Source organism: Perissodus microlepis, chromosome 3, assembly GCF_051167445.1.
Source record: "Perissodus microlepis isolate ML-2025 ecotype Zambia chromosome 3, ASM5116744v1, whole genome shotgun sequence".
Lineage (NCBI taxonomy): Eukaryota > Metazoa > Chordata > Actinopteri > Cichliformes > Cichlidae > Perissodus > Perissodus microlepis.
In genome coordinates, this window is record NC_140463.1 from 29,979,564 (window position 1) to 29,999,784 (window position 20,221).

Consider the following 20,221-nt stretch of genomic DNA (forward strand, 5'->3'; position numbering starts at 1 on the left):
TATGAACTTGAGTGGCATCCGTTTTGTAATCCACTGGGTTTAATATAGTGTCAGTCAAATCTTTGTAGCTATATCACCTTCAAGTCTTCTGGGAAGGCTTTCCACAAGGTTTGGGAGTGTTTATTGGAATTTTTGATCATTCTTCCAGAAGCACATTTGTGAGGTCAGACATTGATGTTGGACAAGAAGGCCTGGCTCACAGTCTCTGCTCTAATTCATCCCAAAGGTTTTCTGCTGGGTTGAGGTAAGGACTCTGTGCAGGCCAGTCAAGTTCATCCACACCAAACTCGCTCATCCATGTCTTTATGGACCTTGCTTTGTGCACCGGTGTGCAGTCATATTGGAACAGGAAGGGGACATCCCCAAACTATTCACACAAAGTTGGGAGCGTGAAATTGTCCAAAATTTCAACGGCCAAACCCAGACTCGTCTATCAGATTGCCATCCGGCAAAGCGTGATTAGTTACTCCAGAGAGCACATTTCCACTGCTCTAGAGTCCAGTGGTGGCGTGCTTTACACCACTTTGCATTGCGCTTGGTGATGTAAGGCTTTGATGCAGCTGCTCGGCCATGGAAACTCATTCCATGAAGCTCTCTATGGTTGTTCCTGAGCTAATCTGAAGGCCACATGAAGTTTGGAGGTCTGTAAGACTGACTCTGCAGAAAGTTGGAAACCTCTGTGCACCATGTGTCCACTGACCATGCTCTGTGATTTTACGTGGCCTACCAGTTCGTGCCTGAGTTGCTGTTTTTCCCAATCGTTTTCACTTTGTTATAATACCACTAACAGTTGACTGTGGAATATTTAACAGTGAGGCAATATCCCGATTGTACTTGTTGTATAGGTGGCATCCTGTCACGGTACCATGCTGGAATTCAGCATCCCTTTGAGCGACCCATTCTTTCACAAATTTCTGTAAAAGCAGTCTGCATGCCTAGTAGCTTGATTTTATACACCTGTGGCCATGGAAGTGGTTAGAACACCTGTATTCAGTGAATTGGATGAGTGAGTGAATATTTTCCCCAGTGTATTTGTGTAGTTCTATTAATGTAGTTCGTGTGCACTGCTCCTTTAATATAAACGTTCCGCCTCTTTTTTTACTTCCTTCTTTTCCGCATCAGACTCGGTTAATCAACCCCACGATATGACGAGCCCACGTTCAGTCGTCTCAGTCACTATATCGCAATTTGACTGCTCTCGCCTGACTGTAGGTTTCGGTTGCTGCTGTGTTGTGTAGGTAGCTAACAAAAACACCAAATCATGCCCGGCGAGACAGCCGTTAGAATTATGTCTTTATCGTGAATGTAGGCAGTTAACATCTTTTTAAACTCGTGTCTGGACCTACAGCGTCTCCAGCCGTGTGGCGGGACCTTTAGCTGAGCTCTGCGGGGTGCTGATCCGAGGCCTGGTCGCAAACACAACCGCTCGCAAAGTCTCCTATAACCGTCCGGGATTTCATGTTGAAGTCATCCGGTTTCTGGTTGGAATTCAGAGTTTCCCCGTCGGAAGATGGACACTGATAAATTCAACTATGTTTACAGCTGTGATATGGACATCAATGTTCAACTTAAGATGTGAGTTTTTCACTGAGTCTCTTTGGGTCAAAGCGGCGTAAACTCCTGTATCTTGTGACCTCACGCGATGCTTTCCTTTGTGTGTGTGTGCGCGCGTTGTGTCTCGTTAACACGTTTTTCTGACTTTGAAGTTTGTCCAACACATTGTTTGTCGCTCACACATAAACCAAACAGGATACAGCAGACTGCCATCACAAGCCCCAGAGTTATGTGAACGCGTTCATCACAGCAAACCGAAACGATTTGCTGTTCTTCTCTTACTTTGTGTGCAAATGTAAGATTATCATGCATTTGCAGTACTTTTAGGTTATATGAAAGCGTAATTACATTATATTTGTACCTACAGAAAAGGAAGAGACAAGCCTTCTTCTGTTCATCAAGACTCAGTCCACATGTATTAGAAACACCGGTTCTGCTTTATGTCGTTCTGATGAATTACAGTGTTGTATTGTGTTTATTGTCCTTTTTGGGGTGGGAGGAGAGACAGAAGCGCTGTTGCTTAATGTTACCATCATGACTCAGGTAGCATATGCCCCCCTGAGCTAAACTCTTATTATCTGAGCTCAGTGTGTCCTATATTTAAATCCTGTGTGCAGCTCATGAGTTTTATTATTGCATTATCATCGTATTATTATTAAATAGCGCCACAATTTGGTCAGATTTTCACTGGAGTTGCCTCCAAATGGGGTGACTACACCTGCAAGATAAACAGATCATTTATTGTTTATCCCCAACAAGGGGATTTATTGTGTAGCAGCAGCAGGATAATGAATAAAAATAGTACAGTCGACTGTACTACTAGTAAGACTGAGATAATGCAAGATTATTGCAATGCATTCATAAATAATATGCCCCTTGCGAGTCTAAGAAACAGCTGCAATAAGCTAGAATGCAGAAATATGTGTGTGGACTCTTATACCTGACAGGTAAGAGTTATTGTAGAGCTTTATAGAATGGTAGGAGTGTGTGTTACCTTATTTAACAGCAGTCTGTGTGTCTTCCTGTCTTTTCTGGCCATTTGTTTAAACACAAATGTACTTTGAGCGTGTTATAAATCATGGCCGGGGTATATTCCCTTTTATTGAAGGCCAGAAATCTCTTTGCTGGTGGGGGAGCTAGTGCTGCAGTATTGAAATTCTCAGTAATAGCAAATATCTTTTTTTTTTCTTTTCATGGTATCTTGACTAAATACAGTATTTGCACTCCATACTTGGAGGGTTTTCTTTACACGAAGAGCAAAAAAGGTGAGTTTGCAGCATTGTTGGGGGATATTTTGACTTGGCAGGCTTTGAAAATCTGTTTTGTTGGAAACACAAAAGAAATAGTGACTTACTTGTGAGAAGAGAAGCTAGACAAGTTGGAGCACTCTTGATAACATCAGCAAACAATCAGACTGCAGCTCCACACTCTGACCTTCTCTTCTCCCCTCTTTCAGAGGCAGTTTAGAAGGAAAGCGAGAGCAGAAGAGCTACAAAGCGCTGCTCGAAGACCCGATGCTGCGCTTCTCTGGGCTCTACCAGGAGAACTGCTCGGACCTCTATGTAACCTGTCAGGTGTTTGCTGAAGGAAAGCCTCTGGCCCTTCCTGTTCGCACCTCGTACAAAGCATTCAGCACACGCTGGAAGTAAGAACCATGCTGGTTTTTAGTGTTATTATAATATGATGTAATGCACTGATTATGAGGTTGTAAAAGTCAAGCAAAGGAATTTTTTTCAATGTTCTGTAGCAAAATGGCCATCAGCTACTCACTTCTACATGTGCATTTTATTTTCTCTGTTTATCCTGTTTTCCGGTGCAGCTGGAACGAGTGGCTGCGGTTGCCAGTCAAGTACCCCGACCTTCCCCAAAGTGCCCAGGTTGCTCTCACAGTGTGGGACATTTATGGGCCCGGCAGAGCCGTTCCAGTCGGTGGAACCACTGTGACTCTGTTTGGCAAATATGGGTAAGTGTGTCCTTGCTCTGTTACTTTTGGCAGTGGTTTCCAGGTGATGTGTCAAGGCACGCTGGTGAGAGAAAAGTCTAGGTTTGCCTTGCAATTTTTTAATGACATTTCCCTATTATTACAACACACAGATAGGTCCACATGTTTTATGTAATTTTACTAATGTACTCCCCTGCAGGGAATTTTAAATCAAACACGGTAAGAAGTGATTGAAGTGCAGACTTTCAGCTTTTATTTCAAGAGACAGCATGGACACTCAAGTTTATGAATGTGATAACTTGAGAACGAGGCCATGTAGGATTTTGAAGTTGATACCTGAGGTGCATCTACCAAAAATCTCGAATGACTTTGAATGTCAAGTTCAGAGGTCAAGTTTTCTGAAAGTCTTGTGAATGCGATACTTCAAGGAGGAGTTTTAATCTGATACCATAGGTGCACGTCAAAGTCAGAGGTCAACTTTTATGACAATCAGAATTTTAAATGTATACCATAGGTGTGTCTACTAGGAGGCTGAGGCGTAGCACAGGCGGTCGTCAGCCAGTGTCAAAGTCTACAATCAAGAGACGCCTTCATGAATCTAAATATAGAGTTTAGAACAAGGTGCAAACCACTGGTTACGCAAGGAGGTCAGATTACACTTTACCAGAAAACGTTTAAGAGAGCCGACGCAGTTCTGAGAAAAACAGAACTTCGGTGCATCTACCTTTGATGAAGTGAAGATTAACTTGTAACAGGATGATAGAAGAGAAAAGTATGGAGAAGGAAAGACAGAGGAGAAACATCAATGGAAGCAAAATCTAGTGTCATGCTAGGCCCTTGTATTGGACTTTTGGGCCACCAAAAGCTCAGTCTGAAAAGAAGAAGTGATAACATGGCAGGTGACAGTGAGGCTATGTTGTGTAGTTGTGAATACAGGTGAACCTTGACATTTTGCCTTGTCCTTTGGTCTGCTGTGGTCTCCAAAAGCTGCCGTACTGAAATCAGTGTTTAAAGGTCTGAGTATGTAGTAGTGTGCGTGAGTTTAAATCCCCTCCTCCCGTCCTGCTCTAGCATGTTCCGGCAAGGGATGCATGACCTGAAGGTTTGGCCAGGCGTGGAAGGGGATGGAGGAGAGCCCACAACCACACCGGGACGCACCAGCAGCAGCCTGGCAGAGGACCAGATGGGCAGGCTCGCCAAGGTATAATATTGTATACATGTGTGTGGATAGGAAAGAGGAGGAGGATGATGAGGATGAGTGATTAAAGGACTGAAAGGAAAGGATTGGGCAATGAAGTAGAGTCAAAGGTGAACAGGAAACGTTGGATAAAAAGAAACCATCCAATGCAAAGCACTGTCTAAACCATCATCTGTTCCAGGGCCCTGACCTGGAGGTACTCAGTGATGTGAGTACCACTGCAGGAGTTAGTGTTGGCAATGCAGATTATGTGTGTGTACTGTATATGTATGAACAAGGCCATGGCCAAAATGTATCTGCAAATAGATTTCCATTTGTATAACACAGTATGAAAATGATGGTTACCACATCAGGACAATTCAAACTGTGGCAGGGACATTAAGTACTCACTTCCTCCTCGTGTCAGACCTCTGTTCACTTTGCACTGTTCTATGTGGGAAACCTGTAAACAGCATAAATCTGTTCAGTGTGTTTACAAATACATTTTGATCCAGGTTTTGGTGTGAAAACTTTTTTTTTTTGTCTGTGAAGATGTATGGCTGTGTTTTTTAAAGCATTACACACATCAGTTTTCTGCTTGTTATGGAGGATTAAAACTGCTAAAATTAAGAAATGAATGACTTGAGATACATTAATAAACACATAATTCAAATATCGTTCAAATATGAATGTTGTTTACTAAATATTTAAAGAAATGCTTAGGCAAAATAATAAATATATAAAATAATATAATAGTCAAGTATGTCAGTATTTTGTGAAAACCTTCTTTTTGACATAACTGTATTGCAGAGTCACCATACCGGACTGGAGGCTAACCTTTCTATCATGAGCCAACTACACACTTAAAATGACAATAATAAAGCCTATTTATGTGCATAATGAAGTATAAAGAAATGCCAAAATAAAAGAAATATGTATGGGAAACACATTAAGGACATATAATACCTAAATAATATAATACAGTACTTTTTTTAAAATAAATTAGAAAATTATGTGAAAGTAAATAAACAAGTGAATTGTTACAAAGGTAAGAAATAGGAAATAGAGTACATATTGATTTGTTTATCAGTTTTTTATTTTACTCTATTTTTGATTTTGGCACTTTCAGTCCTCCATATTTCACATGTTGGTGTGTTTTCATGTGTGTGCATGGATTTCATATTTATGTGGACACACAATTATGTTCATTGACTCGTTGTAGCTTTATGGGATACTTAGAAGTGGTTATCAGGGAGTACACTTTATTTCCACGTTAGCTAATTTTATTTTTAAATTTTGTTTCCTAAAACAACCACACTGATTCCCCATGTTTTTTTATTATTATTATTCATCATAAATGCAGCTGGCTTAAGTATATTAGAGGTTGTGTTCAGGCTGCTACCAGTTCATATGTTGTTTTAAAGAGTGAGTATTTATTCTACGCAGCTGAGTTGTGGGCTTCCTGTTCGTGGCCAAGTGTGTGCTTACATTCCCAACACCCACACTCACTAACTGATGAGTGGACTGGCTGCTGAGTGTGCGGAGATGCTGGATTGGCCGCTGGCACTGTGCATGATCGGTCGGGCTGTTTGCACACCAGCCGCCATGCTGTGATCAGTTCAACAGAACGGCCGTTTCTGTATTTTTCTCTTTTGATTTTGCTAAAATTATGTGCTCATTTCTCTGCAAACCTTCCCATCTCTCCATCCAGCTGACAAAGGCTCATCGGCAGGGCCACATGGTGAAGGTGGACTGGCTGGACCGGCTGACCTTCAGAGAGATTGAGATGATCAATGAAGTGAGTTTGTTAAGCTCGATTCTGGTTGCACAGGCCGACTCTGCAGTCGAGTCGAGAAAGCATCAATAAGATGTACTATGTGAAGATCAGTCTCAGAAGGATATGAAGGCTTATTTAGGAGGAATTGAATCATCAACTGTACTTGCGGTTCAATTTACGCTTATTTACATTTTTCAAATTAAAAAATGTGAAATTGTCTTTCTGCAGAGTGAGAAGCGCAGCTCCAACTTTATGTACCTCATGGTGGAGTTTCCTCGTGTCAAATCAAATGACAAGGAGTACAGCATCGTCTATTATGAAAAGGTAATTTCCTGATTATTAGTGGCAGCACACAGCAGGTAGATACCACGTGTTGGAACGGTGTCGGCTGATTGGTCTGTTCTCCTTTGTCGCCATTAAGGATGGAGACGACGCATCACCAGTTCTTACCAGCTGCGACATTGTCAAAGTTCCCGACCCACAGATGGGGATGGTGAGAAAATGATTTCATGATGTTGAAGAAATATAAATGTTGTGTGCTAGTTTGCTCACACATCTTGTATTTCATTCACATGCTGTAACTTTGGCTTTTCTTTTCCTTCTTCACAGGAAAACCTGGTAGAGAGCAAGCATCACAAACTGGCTCGTAGCCTTCGCAGTGGGCCCTCAGATCATGACCTGAAGCCTAATGCTGCCACACGTGACCAGCTCAATGTGAGTAGCTAGCAGCTACTCAAGTTTTAGAACTAGAAAAAAAGCTATGACGCTGTGTAAAACATATATAAAAATAAGATGCAATGATTGGTAAATCGCACAAACCTATAGTTTATTTACTATAGAACAAAGAAAGCATTCAATCTTATCATTTACAGCACATGATATCAAAAGATTCAGAGTATATGGAGAAATCTCTGTGTGCAAGGGACAAAAATCAGTATTGTATGACTGTGATCTTATAGCCTTCATGGAAAAAACACGATTCTGTCATGGAAATCAATGCATGGGCTCATGAACACTTCCATAAATCACTGTCTGTGAACACAGTTCTCTGTCAGCATCCACAAATGCAGGATAAAGCTCTATCATGAGAAAAAGAATCCATATGTGAACACGATCCAGAAACCCATTTAAAATGTACTGAACTGGAAACTGTTCTGTGTTATGTTTATAGACTGTTGCTAAAAGAAGACGGATGCTTTTGAGTGTAGACATCACAAAAGATCAGTGAAAAAAAAATGAAAGAATCATTAGAACAATTATGTTTCTATAATAACTTTGCTTGCTTTAATCTAAAATTGTTTGTTTGCTTGAACAGATCATCGTTAGTTACCCTCCAACCAAGCAGCTGAGCTCTGAAGAGCAGGACCTGGTGTGGAAGTTCAGATACTACCTCACCACACAGGAAAAGGTGTGCTGCTGGTGTCTTCCCCGTTACAACCAAGTGTACATTACTATGTGTAACTTCCGACTATTCCTCCCCCAGCGACTGCTGCTGCTACGTCTGTATACATGTTCAATGATTCCTCCTCCTCTGACTGCAGGCCCTGACAAAGTTCCTCAAGTGTGTGAACTGGGATCTGCCCCAGGAAGCCAAGCAGGCTCTGGAGTTGCTGGGAAAGTGGAAGCCCATGGATGTGGAGGACTCTCTGGAGCTGCTGTCATCCCATTTCACCAACCCCACAGTGAGACGCTATGCGGTGGCTCGGCTGCAGCAGGCTGATGATGAGGTAGGAGGACAGGTCGTGTGTGGGTGGAAAAACCTTTAAAAGACTTGAATACAAATATGTTTTTCCATTTTATTCTTTCTTTCAATTACTTGAAGTCTGACTGTTATTTGTTCATGTGTTGTATGAAACTTTCCAACACGATCAGCTCCACTTCCTCTGTAATGGCAGAGCAATGCAACCAGAAGTATAAAAGCCACCAACAACCCCTATCACTACACTATAGGCTCGACGGGGAATGCAGGACTCTAAATCAAGCTTAACCAGGAGCATTAAATCAATTACATTGAAATCATAATGATAATTCCCGTCTCTCCTCTCTAGGACCTGCTGATGTACCTGCTTCAGCTGGTGCAGGCGCTCAAGTATGAGAACTTCAGTGATATTCAGGGTGGTTTAGATCCAGGCAGCAAGAGAGATAGCCAGGGACTTTCAGATGACGCTGCATTGGACAGGTCAGTACTTTAAAGCCACTCTGGTTAATAAATGAGTCAACACCGCTGATCGCATTTGCTTCTCTTCTGGCTCTGAAACTGAAAATGTCTAAAAGTGGCTTTGAGATGACTCAAGTATGTGTGTGGTTTTTTTTGTTCACTTTCTGGGTCTAAATTTACCCCCAAATGTTCCCCAGCTGAGAGAGCATCAGCCGATCTGCAGGATCTGATTATTTCTCTTTCAGAAACCGCGATGAACTCATTGAATGTTATGATTTTACTGGCAGATCTGCAGCTGGATCCAGACAGCTGCAGATCTGCCACAATGCTGACTTACACGTGGAATGAAATAAGAATGAACAATGCACACATTTTAAAAAGAATATCTTCAGCTGTCAGTAACATATACACGATCCTTTTAAGTAGATGTGTAAAACTGTCACATGCTTTGCAGTTCCCAAATTCTTTCTGGCTCATCTGGATCATCCACTACGCCACAGAAGGGAAAGGAGGGAGCTGACAGTGAGAATCTAGAGGTGAGCAAATAAAAATCCCCATAAAGGACCTGTGGACAGTGCGTTGCTCTGTCATGTTGTCCTATCAGTTGTTCGTAACACAGCATTGTGTCCTCGCGTCTTTGCAGCAAGACCTTTGCACATTCCTGATCTCTCGTGCTTGCAAGAACTCTACGCTTGCCAACTATTTGTACTGGTGAGTCCTCTTTACAGTGCTTTTTGTTTTCTGCCTGGACAAAAAGAAGTTAGTCATAAAAATGTGTGTATAAATCCACGTTTCTTCCTCAGGTATGTGATTGTGGAGTGTGAAGATCAGGACACACAGCAGAGAGATCCAAAGACCCACGAGATGTACCTGAACGTCATGAGGAGGTTCAGTCAGGCTTTGCTTAAGGTTAGGTTTTTAACTTACTTTGGCAAAGTTAGCTGATGTCTCATCGAGTGTGAGTTAGTGTTATATATCATGTCACCCTGCTACTTTGTAAAAATCTATTTGCATCCCAATGCTTTTACCAATAAGGTGTCTTGTTTTAATCACTTCTGCCTTCATTTATCAAAGAGCATACCCAAAATAACGCTGCCAGCTGTGTCGTAGTTGGATCATAATTATATAAAAATAAGTCTCAGTGTATTTTCCTTTGTTGGACTTATATTATTATATGAGATTTAAGTATATTGTCAAGAAAAAGAGTTTGGAGTTGAGTGTAAATGGGTCATTTTTAAAATTCTGGATAGTTCCAAATTTGACCCGGTCTGATAAGCCTGTACAATAAAAGCGGCTGACTGATGTAATATGTAGCAAAGCTTTATAGAACTGACTGTGCGTGTGTGTCTCCACTGCTGTGTGCTCACACTTTTTCTTTTCTCCAGGGTGATAAGACCGTGAGGGTGATGCGGTCGCTCTTGGCTGCCCAGCAGACGTTTGTAGACAGACTGGTGCAGCTGATGAAGGCTGTCCAACGGGAGAGCGGAAACCGCAAGAAGAAGGTAGCAAAAATATTCAAAACAGCTTCGGTGTTAAATGTGCTTTTAAAAAACCCACCTGTGTAGGCTCCCATGTTTTTTATATCTGAGTAAATCAACAAATATTTCCAGAACATGGTTTATTTATGAGAAGTGTTTGTATTTATTTCCTGTTTTAATACGCAGTAGTACGCTGTCCTTTTAATAAAAGCACTCCTTATTCACACATATAAACACTTAATTGACTTCGGTGTGTGCCCCTGGTGACACTGATCCTGCTTACTTGTGTAAATGTCAGCAAACCTTCATGTGTGTCTGCAGACAGAGCGACTTCAGGCCCTGCTGGCTGACAACGAGAAGGTGAACCTGTCAGAGATCGAGGCGATTCCGCTTCCTCTGGAGCCTCAAATCAGGATCAAAGGCATCATCCCAGAGACAGCCACACTCTTCAAGGTACAGAAGCCTTTACCTCATCCTTTCGCTGTCACGACCAATTAAAAGGCATTTTTTTGTCGTGGCATGGGACGCTCTTGTTTTGCCTTAACTTTACACTATCTGTGTATGTAGCTGGAAGCCTTATTATGATACAGAAAATCAAATATAAGTGTAAAGTAGGATTTCTCAAATTTAATCATTCAAAGTCAAAAAATAGAAATGACTTTCTTCTTCTTCTTTTAGCTGCTCCCTTTAGGGGTGTCCACAGTGGCAAATCCGCCGTATCTCTAGCATCCTTCTCTATCACATCAACTCTTTCCATTTCCTTGTCTTGCCTCTCTAACTTTGTCTCCAAACTACTCAGCCTGAGCTGTCCTGTTTTCCAGTCAGTGCCACCATCTCCAAACCATACATCACAGCAGGTCTCACCACCACCCAGTTAACCTCATTAACTCTTGCTACTGTCTCATTTTCACCTCTCTCATGCGCTTTTCATTACTTTGAATGGTTATTTTAAAAGAAATTTCTTACTAAATGTAGTTAAAACAAACACATTTATCAGATTAAAGTAGCTCAGCTCAACAAAGTGCTCCCCAGTCTCTCCGTTGTGAGACTGGGGGTGTAGCTCAGAAGGTCATCTACTAATCTGAAGGCTGGTTGTTTGAACCCTGGCTGCTGCAGTCTGCATGTTGAAGTATCCTTGGGCCAGATGCTAACCCCAAGTTGATCTCTGTGTTCATCAGAGTGTGAGTGTTAGATAGAAAGAAAACAGTGCTTGTATGAATGTGTGTGAACGGGCGAATGTGATATGTTGTTTGAGTGCTCAGTTAAAGTAGAAAAGCTCTATATAAGAATCGGTCCATTTACCATTTAAATAAACTGCTAACATGAGAGAATAAATGGTGATTTGTGGCACTGTAAATTCAATGATCAGGCAGGTGGAGTAGCTAAACAGCAGCTCAGCTACAGCCTTCAGACAGTTTGTAAATGTAACCGCGGGTGTGGTCATTACTCATCAAAAGTGCAAATTTGCTCACTTCATCGTTCATTTCCTCCATAGCATCAGATCTCACACACAGAGCCTCTGCAGGCACTTAAGAGGAAATAGACTGTCTTTTCTCTTACTAACAGTGTGTTTGATGCACATTAGAAAAACAGGGGTGCTTTCATGTTTAATTTCACTATCAGGTACTAATTTACTTGTACTTGATGTGATCCCCTGACCACTGTGTTATATCCCTTCAGTCGTCAGTGGTGCTGTTAGAAAGGCAGAGGCTTGAATGTCCGCCTTTGATTTCAGTGCAGTTTGCTTTGGTGCAGATTGTCCTGATTACGAGCAGTATCTATGCAAAAATAAAAGGCTTTTCTCTGTGCGTTTGTGTGTCAGAGTGCTCTGATGCCCGCCAAACTGATCTTCAAGGCTGAGGATGGAGCCACATATCCAGTCATCTTCAAACACGGAGACGACCTGAGACAAGATCAGCTCATCCTGCAGATCATCTCGCTCATGGACAAAGTAAGAAGTGCTCGTTAACAGACGGGAATGCCCCCAGGAAGTTGAAGACGATGTTTTTTGCTTAAAAAAAAATATTTTAGCTCATCACTGACGAGAGACAAAGTCCAAGATTATCTTCATAAGTCAGGAGTCTGTGTCAGTGTGTATCATCATTTTTTTCTGTCTTAAAGCTGTTAAGAAAAGAGAATTTGGACCTGAAGTTGACACCCTATAAAGTTCTGGCCACAAGCACCAAGCACGGTAAGAAGAATGAAGTAACTCAGCAGCAGCGTTTTAAGCTGTTATGATTTCAAAGTATTAAAGATGTTCAGCCTAATGCAGAAAACGTGTTGCGTGCTTAGGTTTTATGCAGTTTGTCCAGTCGGTTCCTGTCGCTGAAGTTCTGGCTACTGAAGGCAACATCCAGGTGAGCAGAGTTTGTCAGAGACACGGCGCGTCAGGGCGCTGCTTCGATTTAAGTGCTCATTTTAATCCTGTGTTGACAGAGCTTCTTTAGGAAGCACGCACCAAGTGAAAAAGGGCCGTACGGCATCAGCTCAGAGGTGATGGATACCTACGTCAAGAGCTGCGGTGAGACGCTTGTAACAGATCGGTGCTCATTTAGTTGCTGGAGGAGCTGATTGAATATCTGATCAATGTGCCTCTCGTTATTTCCCAGCTGGTTACTGTGTCATCACGTACATCCTGGGAGTGGGAGACAGACACCTGGACAACCTGCTGCTGACAAAGACTGGTGAGGCAAACACACTCGTATTCAGACACACTAACTTACTAACATCGAGCCTGTGTGTCATCTCTAATGTAGCTTTAGGTAGCTGTGTGACTTCCATATGTTTACAGGGCTTATTTGTTAGATTATTATCCAGTGGCACTGTATCAAAGCTTAAAACGACTGGACTTAAAGGACAACCTTGCAAGCGCCCCAGTAGATGTATCTGTTTTTCTTAGAAATCAGAGGCGAAGGAAAGCTCGTTTCTGTCAATTGGGAAAAAACATTTCTTAGAAACAGTTGACCAATGTCAACTGTTTCTAAGTTGACATTGGTTAGTTAATATCTCAAATTTATGACTTGAAAATTCACGTTATTTTCTCAGAAATTTGAGTTAAGAAGCTTCCGTAGTTCCACGCTGGAGGATTTCATGATCTCAGAAATCAAAACCTCCTACTTTCTAAGTTTTTTTTAATTCTTACCTTTCTCCATCCAGGGAAGCTCTTCCACATCGACTTCGGCTACATCCTTGGCCGAGACCCCAAACCGCTGCCTCCGCCCATGAAGCTGAGCAAAGAGATGGTGGAGGGTATGGGAGGCATGCAGAGCGAACAGTACCAGGAGTTCAGGAAGCAGTGCTACACCGCCTTTCTTCATCTTAGGAGGTACACGCAAACACATAAAAGCAAAACGATGATTCTGAGCCAAGCAAACTGTGAATATGGAAAGTAACAACACAAACATACCAACATGGTTTTAAGTGAGTTTATTTAATCAGTGGATTAAAGGGATATTAAACAGGACTAATCCATCATCAGACTGGTTTTAACTTTTAAAAAGCAAAAAATCTAAACTGTATTGCAGCTTGAAAAGTCTTTAAATTTGTCTGAGAAAGACGTTTAATGACGATGATCATTGCTGTGATTGGAAAAAAACACTTTGATGTGAAGTTTACCAAATATTGTCTTTGATTAATCATCCTTGGGAGTTATATTTTACTTTTACTTGCACCCTTAAAGCTTGAACAGCTACTTTCAAGTAAAACTGCAAACATGTAATACAAGGAAAGCATTGTCAGTTTTTAATGGACACCACTGTAGCTAATGTGCAATATGCTCCTCGTCTTCCACTTCCTCAGGTACTCCAACCTGATCCTGAACCTGTTCTCTCTCATGGTGGATGCCAATATTCCTGACATCGCTCTTGAGCCTGACAAAACTGTTAAGAAGGTAAGGTGGTTGGTAGCTTTAGCTCTTTACCCTTTGAAAGTCTGCTAGGAGTCACCCTTAAAGCTCTTTTCAGGGCTGAGATCATTAAGGGTACTGGGGAGATCAGATCGGTTGTCTTTGTAGCCTCCTACAGAAAGTCTTTTGTTTTCCTGAGGGGGATTAAGAAGACACTAGCTGTCATGAAACAAATCATGCTTTATTTATAATGAATATTGTTCAGTAAAGTTTAAGTAAATTTGAGACAAACTGAGTCAAAGAGCTGTTACTGCACTGCCATGATCCTGTGGCGCATCCCATTATCTGTAACCAAGAAATGTCTGGTTAACCCTTAAAGTTCACATTACTTAAACCTTTGGGACCCAAATATCACACAGGATGCAGTCATTTTGTAATTTTGGTTTTAACCTCCTAAGACCCGAACTCCTCCACATCATGCGTTTTTAATTTCTCTTTGATATTTGTTCTGATTGGGACCTGATGAATGTAAAGCAAAGATTTTTTTTTTTTTGCCTAATTTTTGTTTCTAAGACAAATAAGAGCCACATATGAGGATATTCGTTTAAAATTTCAGTAGCATAGTAGCAGTATAATGTCCTCGTAAGTAGATATCAGGCCCTTGTAGAGCAAAATTGAGTATTTTGGTCTAAATAACCCAAAATGTCCACATATGTGGACGCCAGGTCCTAGGAGGTTAAAATGATAAAATAACTATCTTCGTTCAGGAACCATTTGAATTTTCCCTCTAGCTCAAAATGGTTGGGGAGTTAAAGTAATGTGAAGAGCACCTGGTAAAATCCAGGTGGAGGTGAATGCTTTGTGCTACAGTGATATAATATGAATATACCTGTAAAGCTTGTCTTCTGTTCTCCGCATTTGAATTTTGTCTCTACTACAAACAGAGTTAAGGTCTTTTAAAGCGCACTTGTAAAATGGTCCTGTGGTAATTCAGTTCAGTTTTATTTCTATAACAACAAATCACCACAACAGCTGCCTCAAGGCACTTTACATATTATTTTAAAGACCCTAAAATAATACAATGATGAATAAAGGGTTAATGCGTGGATATTTATGTGGCTCCAGGTGCAGGATAAGTTCAGACTGGACCTGTCGGACGAGGAGGCGGTTCACTACATGCAGAGTCTGATTGATGAGAGCGTCGGAGCTTTGTTCGCTGCTGTCGTCGAGCAGATACACAAATTTGCACAGGTAGGTGTAAATAATTCAAAACGCAGAAGCTAAATAGCTGATAGCATAAGTTTACCTTTCTTCCAATACCTCCACCAAGATGAGACCCACCTTTTCTGTTGTTCAGCGTTCAAACTGCTGACTTTAAGCTCACTTTCTTTCCCTTTTCAGTATTGGCGCAGATGAACAGAGGAGAGAGGCTGAACTGGACTGAACTTGAGCAGCAGGATCAAACGGCTCCGAGCCGACCGACACCGTCTGCGTGGGTGCACGTGTGAGTGGGAGAAGATGAAAGGAACCCAGTGACACTGTTAAAAAGGCCAAGATTGCACTGCCAACCTTTACTGCAAGACGAGGACGCTGACGTCTTTTATTTGCTTATGTATATATCGTGTATATTAAATCCTGAACGAATGATTGAAATCTAATGTATGGCCAAATAAAAGACTGTTGTTACAACTAAACGACTATTTGGATGTTCTGTGTATTTTTTTTTTTTTTAGCGTTTGAGTCCAAAAAGGGTGCTGACATGCAGCATGTTTCTTAATTGAGCATTGCTGCCCATCTGCAGACGGCCATACTGTCGACACTGGGGGTGGAAACAAGTCGAAGCCCAAGAGGGCAGATGAGTCACTCAACGAGTGACTAAGTATTTCCTGCCAGGCACAGAGACATGAAACATAAGCCAGTGTGTGTGATTCAAGCAGAAGATATACATTTATTAGTATCCATTTCTGATAAGTTGGTTATTTGTTTTAAAAGTGTGTAACAACAAGTTAAAATATGTTAAATGACCCAGAGTGTTTGTTCTGTTAGTTATCAAGTTCAGCCTTACTCTAAATGAAATAATTATTTCATCACCTGCTCGATTTGTAAGTTTACTCATTTACAAAGAAATGAACAGTCTCAAACTTTTATGGTAGCTCTTATTAAAATCTGTAACTATTAATTCGGTCTCTTAAATGTTAATATGAGAATTAAAGGTGAATATTAATGTCATTTATCAGCAAGGTGATGTGTACACTTTAATACTTAAACTGAACCAATGTTTTCTGAGTGTAAGCACATCTGGGTTTTTTTTGGTTTGTTTTGGTTTTTCCTGACATTATGCAACTTTTGGACTGCAGCTGTTGAATGGCTCTCAAAAACAGTCCAAATACATCAGGTTCAACCACAAACTGGCAGTTTTCATTCTCCATGCGATTGCTCTGTACCCAGGAACGGTGACCACAAACAGAATCGTTCTTTTGACCTGGAAGATTTACACATTGGCTCAAGAAGATGCTCTTTGGTATAAAACAAATCTATCAAAACCAAATATCCTGATCAGATGACAGAGAATAAATAAAGAGGCCTTCCTGGAAATTCTGGACCTACCTCACCTCAACTAAGGTCAGGTCCTCTGTCCCTCCAGTATGATTCAAATCTTCACTGAAAACAAACCTCATCTAGTTCAGTATTAGCTGAACTTTTAACCCACAGGGGTTACTTCACAATGGTTAATCATCCAACAGCATCTTTATTATATTAAAGAGAAAACGTATTTGCCCCTTTTACTGATTTCTGAGTTTATGATTCAACAATATGAGAGAGACTGGGCAAAAATGACATCCATGGGAGAGTTCAAGGAAAAAACTACCACTGACCTAACTTTTTGAAGGGTTGGAGTCCTGTTTGAGCAGACGTAAACTAACACAGCATTTCATACCAGCAGTCAAACATGGTGATGGTAGTGTGATGGTCTGAGGCTGCTTTGCTGTAATTGTTGGAACTATGAGTTCTTCTCTCTACCAAACAACCTTGAAGGAGAGTATTGGACCATCACTTCATGCCCTGTAGCTCAAGAGCACTCAGGTTATAGAGGAGGACAATGGTCAGAAACACAACAGGGACTCCAATTCAAGATGGCTAAACAAACAAAATGAAGGTTTTGGAGTGGCCTAGTCAAAGTCCAGACTTAAATCCAATTAAAATATTTTGGCATGACCTTTAAAAGGACCTTCAAAAGGTCGCTCATGCTGGGAAAGTGACTACTGTTGTGCAAAGAGGAGTGGCTAAAGTATCTCCATAGTGATGTGAGAGACTCACTGCCAGTAATCACAAATGCCTGATTGCAGTTCTTAGTGGGAAGGACAGCAAAACCAGTTATTAGGTTTAGGAGGCAATTTGTTTTTCACACAATACCAGGTAGGAGTTACTCTTCATTTCGCTCATGAAGAGATTCGCTACACTGTAAGCAGTGTTTTAGTACCAGTTCTATTTTTATCAAACTCTTTTGTAGCTGAGCTGCATTCAAGGATTAGAAATCACAAATATATTATTTTCTTTCTTCACATTGCTTGTTGCTTTATACAATGAAGCAATGACTTTTTAAATTAGGAGTCTCTCAAGGGCCAGCACACATCCAAACCAGAAAAACATAAAAACCTCACTGCTGCGAAATGGTCAAGAGGCGCTCTAAACATTATTGTGTAAAGTTGTGCTAAACTACATGTAGATTAGGTATTAGGCATGAGATTAAAAAGCCATCACTTTCAACACAATTAACTAAGCCTTAAGAGGAAAACGTGATTACCTTTAAGATTACGACAGTTTTTGCTACAAGGATAATTTATCAGTTTGTAAACAAGCGTTATAGGTAAACTCCATGTCATTATCAGGAAGCAGAGAGCTGTCACAGACTGGAGGCTGATAAAAAATACCCTGTCCAAGAAAACTTCTTGAATAATACAAATGGCAGATAATGCGCTGTAGTTATTAACAAAGCCAAACCAAAGGCTTGTATGTGGAGCTTTGGTAACCCCCCAGGTCTCTGTGGACTCTGGAAAAGTCAGATGGGGAAACAAACAATATCGGATGGCCAAACCCGCAGGACTTCCCAATGTTGCGGAAAGAATGCAACACCAGCAAAACAGAAGGCAAAAAAGTGAGATGTCAAGATGTTTCTTGTCTTCATGCAGGATGAGGTGCGAGTCACGGGTTAGAGGCAGCAAAGCTCTGATGGGGCAACTGTGAGTCAGAAACATTTTACAGCAATGAATGACAGAAAAATAACACACTATGTTATCGGCAGAGCTGCCGGCAGTATGTGGGGGGTCTAAAGTTTTCCTAGCTCTTGTTTATGAAGCTATGGTTTGGAGTGGAATTCAGCACAAAAAGCAGGGGGGACAAGAACCACTCTCCGAGTAAGTTGACGTTTACACACGCACACAAAACGGCTTCTTTTGGACCTCCCAGATAAACAATTTTTGCTTGACTGATAATTTTCACTCACCATCTAGTTCTCTGACCCTCTTCCTGAAACACTGACTCATATCTGACAGGAATCTGCTTGTAGGTTTCAGATTAGGAGCCACATTTCTATTACTTCATAGCGGACAACAAAACACAATCATAGTGTGAGCAGTAAACCGGTGGCCTCTGTTTATCGCTCTCTCTGCAATGTGATGCCTAATCTGAGAAGGAAAGTTCAGAGGTCCGAGTTAAGCACAGACGGCACCCAAACAAACCTAAGGGAGCCATTATCCACGTCAAAGACGCTCCTTGCAGGGTGTTAACTCATGAAAACTCATTGGACAACCCTGGTGCCCCCTGACCAACCAACACAGCAGCCAGTCTGTTAATTAGAACCACAATAGAAGACAAGTATTGGGTGCTGAGGACCCATTATAAGCCTCACAGTAACTCCCAATTAGGATGTAGCCTGTTTCTACAGCAGCTGGGGGTTTACAGAACTGGGTGGACTTGAACAAGCATGACAGCGCCCCGCTCAAAAAAAATAAGAAGCAGAATTAAAAAACTAAGTAACAGCAATATGCATAAATTATTTTAAAAAATATTGGTCAAAATGATAGAAAAGGGTAATTAAGAGCAGTCTGGCTATCATATTTCAAACGATATTGCATCGAATATAATGGATAAACAGTTAAAATACAGTAGTACAGTGGCTTGCATGTGAATTGTAAGATAAAAAGGATAACAGCTGAAATAGCTAATAGCACAACTGTGCGTTAATGTGTTGCTACAATCTTCCCAGGAGGTCAGCCCATGTAATAACTTAACTATACACATCCAAAATGTGAACAAATGATAGAAATTGATCATTAAAAAGCAATATGGCTAACAGTTAGAGACATTTGAGAAGCTAATGATACCACTGAATATCATGGATAGACAATAGAAACACAATACTGCAATGGCTAGCATTTCAGTTGCAAGCTAACAGCATGGATAACAATCGAAATAGCTAATAGCACAACTGAAATTATTTGCTGATAACGGATAACTGGGGGGAAATGGTCACTGGTGAACACAACGTATCACTGCTATTTTGTACTAGAAGTAGTTGAATAAAGGTTAAAATATTAAGCTAACAGATCTTAATGGTTCAAACTGTTGTCTTTGTAGTTGCAGTGCTGAGCCGTCTGCAGTCATGTGAAAAAGTAAGCGATCGCAGGTTCGGTGTAATCCTATGAAAAACTAAATACATCTTTTACTGCTTCGACAGAAATGAAGAGGGTGGTGATAATCAAATGCACTTGATTACCTGTTCATCAGCAAGTCTGACAGCCTCTATGCAAGCAGACGTTTTGGCAGTTATCTGATTTGTGTTTTAACGCATTGCTAAATCTTCCCAGGAGTTTCCATCCCAGCAAATTCACCTCAAGGTAGACATAGCTTATGGTTTTTTTGCTGTTTCTCAGACACTACAGGGCTCAGTTAGTCACTTAAATGGTTCATATCAGTACAATTAGAAAAAAAAACAGCATTTTTTGATGTGTTTGGAGAGGTTGTCAGAAGAAAGTCTCTTCTCTCTAAAAAAAAAAACCCAGGCAGCTCGGCTGAGGTTGCAAAGTTGCTTCTGAACAAACCACAGAAGTTCTGGAACAATGTTCTTTGGACAGATGCGACCTAAATGGAGATGTGTGGCCATGAAGCACAGCACCACATTTGGAGAAAACCAAACACGTCATAGCCACTGTGACACACGGTGGTGCACGGGTGATGATTTAGACTTGTTTTGCAGGCACAGGACCTGGACACCTTGGAGTCATTGTGTAA

The 20,221-nt window shown here is 41.1% G+C and overlaps 1 protein-coding gene across 2 annotated transcripts; it reads left to right on the top strand.

Moving 5' to 3' along the window:
• The first annotated feature begins 1,177 nt into the window (after positions 1–1,177).
• pik3c3 (phosphatidylinositol 3-kinase, catalytic subunit type 3) lies at positions 1,178–15,624 on the top strand. Of its 2 annotated transcripts, XM_084923952.1 has the most exons (26): positions 1,178–1,575; positions 3,011–3,199; positions 3,374–3,517; positions 4,568–4,697; positions 4,876–4,902; positions 6,385–6,471; positions 6,679–6,774; positions 6,872–6,943; positions 7,060–7,164; positions 7,766–7,858; positions 7,992–8,177; positions 8,499–8,629; positions 9,063–9,144; positions 9,252–9,319; positions 9,412–9,517; positions 9,994–10,110; positions 10,408–10,539; positions 11,909–12,037; positions 12,208–12,277; positions 12,379–12,443; positions 12,523–12,607; positions 12,696–12,770; positions 13,243–13,411; positions 13,885–13,975; positions 15,056–15,181; positions 15,332–15,624. In XM_084923952.1, the coding sequence occupies exons 1-26, from the start codon at positions 1,511–1,513 to the stop codon at positions 15,344–15,346; spliced, it is 2,655 nt and encodes an 884-aa protein (XP_084780078.1). In that variant the 5' UTR covers positions 1,178–1,510; the 3' UTR covers positions 15,347–15,624. The 2 variants fall into 2 exon arrangements, with proteins under 2 accessions (XP_084780078.1, XP_084780079.1); XM_084923953.1 differs by lacking the exon at positions 4,876–4,902.
• The last annotated feature ends 4,597 nt before the right edge of the window (positions 15,625–20,221 follow it).